The sequence below is a fragment of the Neoarius graeffei genome, chromosome 20 (assembly GCF_027579695.1).
Source record: "Neoarius graeffei isolate fNeoGra1 chromosome 20, fNeoGra1.pri, whole genome shotgun sequence".
In the NCBI taxonomy this organism is placed as follows: Eukaryota; Metazoa; Chordata; class Actinopteri; order Siluriformes; family Ariidae; genus Neoarius; species Neoarius graeffei.
Window position 1 is genome coordinate 13,119,238 of NC_083588.1, and position 12,739 is coordinate 13,131,976.

Below are 12,739 nucleotides of genomic sequence, written 5' to 3' on the forward strand. Positions count from 1 at the left end.
TGCGAATAAATCTGCTTCTTATCGGCTAAAAACACATCTACAGAAATATCTGTATTTATTTTCAAGAATCTTCACACTAGGGATGTTAACCGATGACCGTTTGACCGATGGTTGACCGAATCAACGTCAACCGGTTAATTTTTTTTTGGTTGTCGGTTAAAAAAAATTCAATCGTTTTGAAGCTGCCGATTTTGGAGCGGAGAACCTGGAATTCTGTGTTGTAAACGCTTGGGGCATGCCATGCGGTGTAAGGACGATAGCTGACAAATCAGAAACACCCATTCAGTCATGTCCCGCCTTCCCGCCCCAGTTGAAGACAGCTGCCACTCGGCGAAAGAAAAGTCTCAGTGTTGGATTACATTTTACTACGATGTTAACCAGGTACGTAACATCAAGGAAATTCTTGACTATCAAAGAAACAAGAACACGGCGCATGAATGAAGTCGATGGTTGATTAGTCTGGTGAATATTAATGTCAACGTAATAATAATACACAAGATCTGAACTAAAACCTGGTTACTCACTGATGTTACTTAGCATCAGACAGTTGCTATATTAGCTTAGCGGCTAACCAGCTCAGCTCCAGCTATCCCATTCCCAATGGCTGTGCACAATTAGCAGCCATGTAACCGTAATATCAGTAGCTGGAAAACAATTGCAGTATGAGGTCTCTGTGTCTCACTTTCGAAGAAAAGCGCCTAGTCCGTAGCAATATGCAATATCAACACACAGCCTACTACAGTTAACAACACTGACTGTATTTGTGAAAAATAAAGTATCAGGCTAGACTTTTTAGCTTACAAATTACTATTCTGTTTTTTTTTTATTATTATTATTAGAAGGCACATCGAGTTTAGTCCTGCCTTGGCCAGTGCATTCTGAAAGTATGTTTCGGTCTGTAGCCAACAATGCATGTTATTGCAGATCATATCTCTCCACACAAACTAAAGGCGCAGATGCCGACTTTTGGAGGGAAGGGGAGAGAATTAAATGACAGCGGTGTCTGGAGGGGGAGTGACAAACACAGCTTTTATGCCTGTGAGCCAAGTCGGTGACTGCTTCAGAGCAACTTCAATACCATGCAGTAATGGCGTGTTGATATTGGTAACGGCGTTATAACGATTGTAGCTAATTAATTAGATTACCCGGCGTTATAACAGCCTTTATTTTAACGCCGTTATTCCCATCACTGAATGTTATGTACTTCTTCAAGCACTTGACTTTATTTTCAACGCCATCATGGCCAACTGAAACTGTCTCTAAGCTGGAGCCATTTGTCCTCCGCTCCAATACAAACCCCTCGACATCAGTGCCGCGTTTGACTAAATGTTTTGCGCTGTAGAAAAGGTAATGTGAGTGGAGGGCAGCGACTGGGACTGAATGTGCGGATGCTCGCGGTTAGATTTAGAATAGATTCTAATAATTCCAATTCTAGAATTTTAAACTCGTAGGTTAACCGACTTTAACCGGCTAATGAGGCTCGGTGGTCGGTCAAGTTTTTTTTTTTTTTTAAGTTTTCGCTATCCCTACTTCACATCTTAAGCGAATGATCTCATCTCATTATCTCTAGCCGCTTTATCCTGTTCTACAGGGTCACAGGCAAGCTGGAGCCTATCCCAGCTGACTACAGGCGAAAGGCAGGGTACACCCTGGACAAGTCGCCAGGTCATCACAGGGCTGACACTAATGGCCCTTTTCCACTACCCTTTTTCAGCTCGCTTCAGCTCACTTCAGCCCGACACGGCTCGCGTTTCGACTACCAAAAAACAGCACGACTCGGCTCGCTTCAGCCCTGCTTAGCCCCTAAAACTCGCACCGTTTTGGAGTGGGGCTGAAGCGAGCCAAAGCGAGCCGAGTGAGTCTGGGGGCGTGAGCAGACACTCCCCTGTGCACTGATTGGTGAGGAGAAGTGTCCTCACATGCCCACACACGCCCCGCGAGCACGCTGGGATCTGTAAACACCGTAAACCCGGAAGAAGAAGAATTACGAATTACGAGAATTTCTGAAGCCTTATGCGCCTCGCCTCATCTATACGCTCTTGCCAGTATCTGTTCGCGTTGTCGTGACAACAAGCCACAGCACCAAGACCAGCAACACTAACGACTCCATGTCCTCCATGTTTATTGTTTACTATTCGGGTCGTGAGACTACCGCTTAAAAGCTCACTGATGTCACTGTTTGCGCTGCTTGACATCACGTAACGTCCACCCACTTTCGCTAACTCCACCCAATGTGTCCACCCACTTCCAGCCAGCACGGTTCAGCGCGGTTGTAGTCGAAATGCAACTCCAACAGCCCCGCTCAGCTCGACTCAGCACGGCACGGCTCAGCCCGACTCAGCCGCGTTTGTAGTGGAAAAGCGGCAATAGACACAGACAACCATTCACACTCACATTCACACCTACGGTCAATTTAGAATCACCAGTTAACTTAACCTGCATGTCTTTGGACTGTGGGGAAAACCGGAGCACCCGGAGGAAACCCACGCGGACACGGGGAGAACATGCAAACTCCGCACAGAAAGGCCCTCGCTGGCCACGGGGCTCAAACCCGGACCTTCTTGCTGTGAGGCGACAGCGCTAACCACTACACCACCGTGCCACCCTAAGCGAATGATAAAGGTAGAAAAGGAATAAGTTGTAAACATACCTGAGAAATCTGCCATTTCGCACATGAATTTCTTTCGGTGGCGACCAACTTGAGTCCAAAAAACCCTCTCTTTTACAGCCAATGATTCGCTTTAACGTACGGCAGAAGTTAAAACCACAAACTTTTTCCAAGTACAGACGAAAATCCGGGTCAAAGAAGACAGTCGAAAAGGTAAAAACAGCTATTACAGACATGCCAACCCTGTATGATAGCAAACTGTAATGGCTGTTTTGAGATATTTGTCCATGTCTGCCAACAGCAGACATAATGCACGCAGAGCGTGCATGGGGGGGTTCCAAAGGGGGGTGCGCCTTTATATATATATGTGTGTGTGTGTGTGTGTGTGTGTGTAATTTACACAAAAGAAAAAAATTAAAACGTGATTTTATCAACGTTTCTTTAATATTCATACATCTTGTAAGTTGTAGGCAAATACAAAGAATTTTGCTAAAGCAACGAAAATACGAGTCGCTAACAACTGATTTACTATTCCATAACTTGATCGCATAATAGACTAGAGATCTACAGACTTACCTTCGAAGCGATTTTGGAGTCGGGAAACATGGCTTTAAAGAGAGGCCCACTGTGATCAGCTGCGGCGATTGGCAGGTTGTGTTCCACGAGAAAATTTGTGAATAAAACTTCAGCTTTTGTCACGCTGTCAATCGAGGATCGATCAACTAACATTGAGGTGATCGTCCGGTTAGCACTTCCAGATTTGGCCAAAGTTTGATGCGAGACAGAACTCATGTGTTGTCTGACATCGTAAACACCGGAATGTGCTACAGAGAAATGGACATTACATACGGTGCACAACGCATGACTCGCGGATTTTCCTGATTTTGTGATAACTGGATACAAGGTACTGTATTCCTCTTTAAATTTTTGGTACACGGTCTTAGTTTTGCCGATCGTTTTTCTTGCTTTTTTCGGTGGCGGGTCAGACGGATCGGCTGAACTGTCAGCCATTTTTTGCTTCTTCTAAAGTACAAAATGTACGCGGGGCTCTTATTGGTCGAAATTTGATAAAATTGCTGAGGTTAACCAATCAGAGACCATGTTTCTAAAGCACTGGCTGACATTCTAGTAATAGTGCCCTCTCAGGGTATCTGCACATTTTTCAAGTACAAATTTAAAGACGTTTAAGACCTTTTCAAGACCTCTAAATGGAAAAATTAAGACTGTACCATGGCAAAGAAAATGATAAATACGACAACTTAAAACTGTTTTCTGCAATAGTTTTTTTTTTTACTAACTAAGAAGAATGCACACAATTGGTGAACAACAGGGTGCATCAATGGCAACTGTTAGACATGCAAACAGCTGAAGCAAAGTTGTGTGTTCTGGGCTTGCAGAACTACTGTAGCAGCAAGGAGAAGACTGGTGTTTACTGGAGAAAACACCATGAATCATTTCAAAAACCAAAACAATAAACGGCAAGTAGAACCAGCTGAACAACCTTAGCCGGCACTATTTCAATCCCCAAAGATTATCTTTGATGATGTGTGATTTTGTGTCCGACAGCAAAATCAGTCTGAGTGTCGTACAGTATACAGCTGGCTGAGGAAGTTCTCGAGTATCTTCCGCATTATAGCAGGTAACAGCATAAACCTGTTTATGCAGTCATACAATCATCAGAGCGTTACATTAAACACAGAAAAACAACTGTCACCTTTCATAACCATTATCAATATTAATCAATGTGTTGTAATAACTAAACTAATTATCATCAGTGCAATTGTTATATCAATGTTCATTATTCAAAAATAATCATTAATTATCTATAATCCATGAATAATTGTATTATTACTACTACTACTAACTACTTTAATAATAAAATTAACTCAATTTTAGAACATTTTAATAATCACTACTTATTAGCTATATTAATTGAGTAGCAATTATTATAATTCAGTATTATTAATTACTACTTAATAAGCAGTGATTATCAAAATGTAATTTAATAATTATAAGTAGTAATTATCAACTACTACTTAATTATACTAATAATTAATAAGTTGTGATTATTAAAATGCTATAAAATTGAGTTATAAGATTCGTTAAAATTATTATTAAAAAGTAGTAATTATTATTAGTAGTAGTAGTAATAGTAGTAGTAGTAGTGATACAAACAATTATTCATGGATTATAGATAATTTGTTTTTAATAGTGAACATTGATAACAATTGTACTGATAATAATAATAACATTAACAACAAGTATTACTAGTAGTGTTATTGTTTATTATTATTATTAGTAGTAGTAGTAGTAGTCCAGTTATTTTATATCAATGTTCACTACTTAATTTGTTTGTATTCTACCAATTACTACTTTTTAATAATTATTTGTAATAATTTTTAATAACTTAATTTTATAACATTTAATAATCCCTAGTACTTATTAATCACTAATTCATAAGTAGTAATAATTAATAATCAATAATAATTACTACTACTAATTATTATTAGTGGTTGTTAATATGATTCTTATTATTATATTAAAAACACTGTTGTAGACGATAGGTAATAAAACAAAAACTTTTTATACAAATTATTTATATTGTATTATATTTAGAATTATTGTATTTTCTATAGTTCTTTTAAATTGAGTTTTGAAATAAAGGCTGTTTATATATTTATATTAAACTAAGTACAATAAACAATGTTAATTATGTAAAAAATGATGCTAATCATTATTATTAGTAGTATTTCCTTTTAGCCCCATTTTCAACCTGACTCTTGTGCGCATGCGCGAACCACCCTGCGTTTCACTCCGGAGTGCTTGACCTCTAACACGCGCGCGCGCCTCGTGTCGGTGAAAAGCCAGTTTCCCAGTGGGCGTGTCCCCAGCGCTGCGGTACCGGCTTTAAACACATTTGTGCGATCCAGCGCTTTTTATTGCGAACGACTCTTCTCCTTATTTTAGGGGCGCTTTCTAGCGCCCGCGTAAGCTACCTGCGCATCTCTCACTCTTCACAACCACCACACCACACTGCCTCCAGCAGCCTCCTAGCGTTAGCTCTTGATCTACGGAATGCACAGAACGCACAGAGCCAATGCTGCCCCCAAAAGGTCCGCTGGTCACTTTTAAAATTACGGTTAAAAAAATACCCCAAACCGGATGGAGACATTTCACTCGTTCGGTCCAAGATTAAATTTAATACCTCCCTTTCGAAAATTCCAGTCATTCCAAACAATTTAAGACATTTTAAGGCCTTGAAAACCGAAAGTTGTATTTAAGACTTTTTAAGGACCCGCGGGAACCCAGGCCTCTGCCGGGAGACTGGGAAATCGCAAGTGTGGGAATTCTGGCGGCAAATTTGAAAATATCAATTATGAGCAAAAACCGTAATAATCAACTTCAAAGTCGTAATAGCGTAATTGGACCACCGAAACCGTAATGATTACGGGCAAACCGTAACGGTTGGCATATCTGCTATTATAGAAATGGATTGCTTCGCATCGCCAGTCAAACTCTTAGGGTTGTCAAGGAATGTCAAATTAGCCTGCCCACCACAGGCTTGTTGCAATGGGGAAAATTGACATGTGACCAATTCCTGCAAATGGCCTATTGTGCTAGAACTACACTTTGTGGCATTGAACGAGACCATATCAGTCTACCCCTCCTAAATAGTGTAAATAAATCACTTTGAGCTCATTCGTTATTTGAGTTCAACTTCAATATACCATGCTGTACAGTAAAATAGAGATGAAAGTGGAGCAAAGAAAAAAAAACCTGAACTTTTGAAAGTCAAACTAAGATTTTTTTTTTGGGGGGGGGAAACATCCCCCGAAAATATTTTAATAAGACGCAAAACCCTGCATTCTAGTGCATTTTAGTACTTATTTTCACTAAAACAAGTTATAAAACTTTTAAGCCTTTTTCTTTCATGTACATTAAATGATTAACATGTCAAAAATATCAAATTTAATTCCCCTAGTTAATGAGTAATTTTCAGGAGTGCATTTAGAAAACGCGGTGATTTTCCTGCCTACACAGTTAATTACTCTGAAAAAAAAAATCAGACAGTTGACGGTAAACTCAGCAAAATCCCAAAACAGTACTGTTAAAAAGTAAAAGGTCTGTTCGAGTTTCTAAAGCTTTCAGGTTTCAACGTTGGGGACATTGAGCCTCGTTTATCAATCTTTTAGTAGAGTTGTGCGTTTGCATAAGCTAAAGTGAACTAAAAATTTCCAATTCATATTTATGCGAGTTGAAGCCAATTGTTTACATTAGTTCGTATTGTCTGTAAATGTAAACACACCAATGAATACCAAATTTCTCATGTACATCAGGGGCGTAGCTAGGATTTTTCCGGGGGGGGGGGGATTCACACACTGACTGGCAGCCTGAGTACATTATGTAACAAAAAATAATTACCATTGCTAGTTTTAGGCAGCTTAGAAACCGGCTCTTCCATTATTGCTGTTTCTTCCACGTTTTCTTGATGTGTTCTAGAAACGGCACTAAAACTTAGCTTCGAAGCCACAAAATGCAACTTTGATGGAAAAAATATATAAATTGCTTACCTCTCTTCACATCGAAAGGAGGAGGAAAGTTTTGCTTGTTTTGACATGGCGAATTAACAACACAAGAGGAAATACTTATTTGCAACTAAAAAGACCGCAGCTACACTGGCAGCTTGAACATGCTTTCTAGTGCGATTGTGTTGCGCTTGCGCAGAACGGTGTCAGTCCTGCGCTCCTTAGCACGTCCACCTGAAGGCGCCTAACAAGCTCCGGCACGCGCGCCGTTAACAAAGAATACCTGTCTTTAATCAACGAACTATGTTTGGGCTATTTAAGGACTGCGCCCATGCAAGGACGATGCGAAGTATTACACCGCGTTTAGGAACGTGAAAAATCCGAAAAATTAAAGTTTCACCATTCGGAAAACCGGAGATTTTCAAGAGTTTTGTCAAATCCAGAAGACTTTCATCCCTGAGTAAAAATAACTGTGTCGAAATAATAAATGAACCTGATGGTAACTCGTCCAATATGCAGTCACCGCACACTTAAGCATGTCATGGAGAGAAAATATAGGACACTCCTTAGACTCCAACAGCTTTCCATGCAAAACGTACATGTAACTTGACATTTTAATTATTTTTAGATGTCATTCAGGAGTTCAAAAATAAAAAATTTAACCCCAATATGTGCTGTTGATGTTACCTTGCTTTGAATAAAGAAGCATGTGAGCAGGTTGAGGAATGTGACACTGTGCTTCTCTTTCTCCCCTTCTTCTAGTAGACGATCCACCTCAGTACACAGCCTACACACACACACACACACACACACACCTGATTGTACCTGTAGTGTCAAGCTATGATGAGGATGATGATGATGATCTTACACATGGTACAAAAACTCCCCAGCTGCAGAAGCGAGTCCTCTATGTGCAGCAAACACAAGTGGATATACATGCATACACTCATCCTCAGACAGACCATCCTCTGTCTTCCTGCACAGACAAACATGATTAGTCTCAGACAGTGATAGGTTTCCTTGGCTTCCGTCAAAGTTCTTTGATTGCAAATAAGAAAGGCTTTGTGAATTTTTTTTTTTTTTTTTTGGCTCAGGGCAAATATGCCTACTGTTTATTTAATTTACAACTTAACTTTTGACAAAATATCAAGACAGTTTTGTTTTTCGAAACAAAATGTCAGGAAAATAAAGTGATGTATAATTTTTTTTTTCTTTAGAGGAAAATAAAAAAAAATCTTTGGATATTTTGATACGACACTGAAATGACAACATACTCGCTGACAGATAAACCACAGTTGTGAAAAACTAATTATTTTCTATCTATTGTGAATAAAAACTGAGACATATCAAATGCATTCATCTGATAATATTCACAATGCTGAATATTTATGTATTTTTCAACACCAGATTACTCACTAACATTGTCATATAATGTTGATTTAAAAAAAAAAAAAAAACAACTATACGTCCATCTGTTTCTCACAAAGTGCATCTTATTTCTGAGTGATGAGAGGGTCGAGTCATGAAACTAAGAAGAAAACATAGTTAGTTTTTTTTTTCTCTTTTTTATCAGACATCTAATTTTTGGGTTTGTTTACCTGACATGTTTCGACGTACAACTTCCGTCTTCCTCAGAGTGTCACCGGATGTTAATTGGTGACGCATCTTTTATCAGCTGCTGTTTCTGAAGGCGTGGCCTTCCTGTCTGGTTTGACAGGTCGGTCACGCCTTATACTGTCTGTTTGTCCCCTGCAAGATGGCACTCCAGGTGTGGGAGAGCATGTATGCTCCCTCATCCCGGTTGATGGTCCTCGGGCTTCGCTTACGGATCTCCATGGCCTCCCTGATCCAGCGCTGATGTTTGTTATCTTCTGTGCGGATGACTCTGGCATTCCCCCAGTCCATAATGTGATTTTCCCTTTTACAGTGATCTGTTATAGCTGACTTGTAATTTTCCTGTTGTGCCTTTTCTTTTATTGTTCGGGTTTGTCTTGTAGCTGTCTCCTTTTCGCACTCTTTCTTATGTTCATGTTTTCTTGTGCTGAAACTCCTTCCTGTCTCCCCAATATAAGTTTTATTGCATAATTTACATGGAATCTCATATATGGTGTTGCATCTGTTGTCCGGATGTATTCTGTCTTTGGGATGAACCAGGATCTGACGGAGTGTTGTGTGTGGTTTGACAGGTGTGTTAACATTGTGTTTCCTCATTACTCTTTGAATGCGTTCAGTTATTCCCCTGATGTATGGTAATGTAACTACTCCCCTGTGTTCTTGTTTGTTAGTTTGTTTTTTCTCTTTCTTCTGTGTTTTGTTGTTTTTAACCTGTTCCGCCCCTTTGGATATTGCCCATTGTGGATATTGACATGCCTTCAGTGCGTGTTGTATATGTTGTTCCTCCTGTTCTTTGTCCTGTGGATCTGTAATTATTGCTGTGCGTTCATGTAATGTTCTAACTACGGATATTTTGTGCATTATGGGGTGTTCGGAAGTCCAGTTTAAATATTGGTCGGTGTGTGTGGGTTTTCTGTGTACTTTTATTTTGATATCCCCATCTTCTGTGTGTTGTATTTTTAAATCCAAAAATGCTATTGACTGCTCCGTTTCTTCTTCATGTGTGAATTTTATATTGCCGGTATTGTCTATGGTGTTGAGATGGTCGGTGAGTTGTTGAGTGTGTCCCCTCTTTACTTTTTCCAATATGTCGTCCACATACCGTTTCCAGAGTGTTGGTCTGTATTCCGCTGGTATTGTAGTGAGTGCTTTCTGCTCCAGATCCTCCATGAAAAAGCCGCACATGATGGCTGATAGTGGGTCTCCCATGGCAAACCCTTCCTTCTGTCTGTAGATTGTATTCCTGAACTGAAAGTATGTGGACGTGGCGATGAATTGAAGGAGCTGAGTGATGTCTTGTACGGTGAGGTTTGTGCGTTTCCTGAGCGTCCTGTCTGTTTTTAATTTGTCTTGTACTATCTGTATGGTGGCTTCCGTGGGTGTTCTGGTGAAAAGAGATATGACATCATGTGAAATGAAAACTTCATCTTGCTGCATTTTGATGTTTTTTAGTTCTTCTGCCAGATGTTTTGAGTTTTTGCAGTGTTGGTCTGTGAGTCCTAGTAATGGTTTAATTATTTCGGTGAGTGCTTTTGATAAGTTGTATGTGACCGAACCAATGCTATCTACTATGGGGCGTAATGGTGTTCCTGGTTTGTGTATTTTTGGTGTGCCGTAAATCCTGGGGATGACATTGGCTGTGGGTACTAAATGATTATAATCCTGCTTATCTATTTTATTTTCATTGAGTAGTGGTTTTAGTAGTGCTTTAAGTTTCTTTTTCTTGTCTTCTGTTGGGTCTTTTTTTAATATTTCAAATGCGTTGTCGCTGAGTAATTCATTCATTTTTCGTTCATATTCATCAGTGTCCATAATAACTGTTGTTCTGCCTTTATCTGCTGGGAGAATTGTGATATCTTTATTTTTTGCTAATGTTTTCATGGCTTTGGCTTCCTGTTTGGTGATGTTGCTGGGTGGTGGTTTGGCCGTTTTCAATATACCAGCTATTGCGTTTCTTAGTGCTGCTTTTTGTCCGTGATCCTGTATTTTCTCACATGCTAACTCAGTTGCCAGAATGAATTCGTCGTGTGGTATGTTGTTCGGTGTGACAGCGTAGTTGAGTCCTTTTGCTAATATACTGCGTTCTGCTTGTGAGAGTTTGTACCTTGATATGTTGTAAATCCATTTGTCGTTGATGTGTGCGTGCTCCGGTTCTGCCTTCTTTTTCTGTGCGATGAGTTTGTCCAGTTTTCGTATTTGTCGGGTTTTTGTCTCTGTGAATTCCTGTTCGTGTATGTCTGCCAAGTGTCCGTGTATTGCTATTTCCATTTCCTTGTTTTGGGGAAACCGGCGTTTGAAAGTTTCCGTCTCCCTGTGTAGTTCGCTGTTGATATTATTTAGTTTATCCGTTGTGCACCGTATCCGTTCTTTTACCAGAGTCATCCGCACTTTCCTGATCATCTTTTCCGCGTTTCTGGTTGGAATCGGGTTCTTGATGTTCAGGCTGGCCGGTACGACTTCCTCATCCCGGCAGCGCAGATTGAATCTCAGGTGATTCCTGTAGCGTGCCCGTTTCCGTGTCAATCGCTCTAGGCGGCGAAACTCCTTGATGCTTTCGTCTCCGTAACTAATTCTTAATCTTTCGATTACGTTCATTATGTCTTATATTAAATATAGTTAGTTTTTTTTTTCTTTTTTATCAGACATCTAATTTTTGGGTTTGTTTACCTGACATGTTTCGACGTACAACTTCCGTCTTCCTCAGAGTGTCACCGGATGTTAATTGGTGACGCATCTTTTATCAGCTGCTGTTTCTGAAGGCGTGGCCTTCCTGTCTGGTTTGACAGGTCGGTCACGCCTTCTACTTCAGGTAAACAAACCCAAAAATTAGATGTCTGATAAAAAAGAAAAAAAAACTAACTATATTTAATATAAGACATAATGAACGTAATCGAAAGATTAAGAAGAAAACATGTTCATTAGGTTCTAAGGGTTCAAATACAATATTGTGAAGCCATGATAAAAAGGTTAGACACTGACTTAAAAAAAAAATCTTGAAAGCCTATCATGATGAGCATCTTTCTGTGGCGAAAGAACTCTCTTTTTTAAAAGCCTTGTCCCAACTGTGTCCCAGGAAAAGTATGTGGGGGGAAAAAAAAACCCAGTGAATTTTACAGCTGATTTACAATGAAGTGTAAAGTGGTACCTAGTGGAATCTTCACTCTAGAAATGTATCATACGATCAGACTTGCGTCTAAATTATGAATTGTAGCTCATGCATGTGCGCACACACACTCACTGCTTAATGATCAGCAGCAGTCTGACTGCCTCCACAGCAACATCAGGATCTTTATCCAGCACCATTTTCAACAACCTTTCCTTTAAAACACACATGAAGGAAAGGTTAACACGCACGCAGCAAAAACACCCCCCCCCCCACACACACACACACGCACCTTAAAGCGGCTGGTAAAGAGCTCCAGGCGGCCAATGAAACTTTCCTCTACATACAGTTTCTGAAGGGACAGCACACACTGCAATCGAACACTTGCTTGCTGTCGAGACACACATACACACAAACACTTAGAAGTTACTTGCACACTGTTCTGCTGTAATTCTCCTGTTCCTGTGTGTACCTTGTCATGCAGCATCCAGCCTACATATTTGAGATACCCATCATTAAGGAAGGAGGCGGGGTTTTCTCGAAGCCACACCCCCATCTCCTCCATACAGACTGCACGGATCTCTGGAACTTTGTCTCTGTACCGATGAACAAACACTCCTTTAAAGATCCCGTTCATCAGAGAGCGCAACTCCTCCTGCTGTTCCAACAACTAAACACACACACACACAAATACTGAAGACCAAAGATTTACTAGATTATGAACAAATAATTAGAGAAGGGACGAAAGTCTTTTTGGCGGATTGACTAACATCGCATTTCATCCGATTTACACAAATCCACATTAAAGGTTCACCTACATGAACAGGGCACAAAATGGGACTGTATAAGCATCTAATTTACTTATAACATCATTCCTTTGTGTTTTTG

The 12,739-nt window shown here is 40.0% G+C and overlaps 1 protein-coding gene across 1 annotated transcript in view; it reads right to left on the reverse strand.

The window, feature by feature from the left end:
* LOC132868410 (cohesin subunit SA-1) overlaps positions 1-12,739 on the reverse strand; it is a 57,525-nt gene that overhangs the window by 36,958 nt on the left and 7,828 nt on the right. Inside the window, exons 8-12 of the mRNA XM_060901273.1 lie at positions 12,324-12,521; positions 12,144-12,242; positions 11,987-12,066; positions 8,003-8,110; positions 7,822-7,921 (exon numbers count right to left, since the gene is read on the reverse strand). Coding sequence (XP_060757256.1) covers positions 7,822-7,921; positions 8,003-8,110; positions 11,987-12,066; positions 12,144-12,242; positions 12,324-12,521 — 585 coding nt within the window. The remainder of the gene's footprint in view (positions 1-7,821; positions 7,922-8,002; positions 8,111-11,986; positions 12,067-12,143; positions 12,243-12,323; positions 12,522-12,739) is intronic.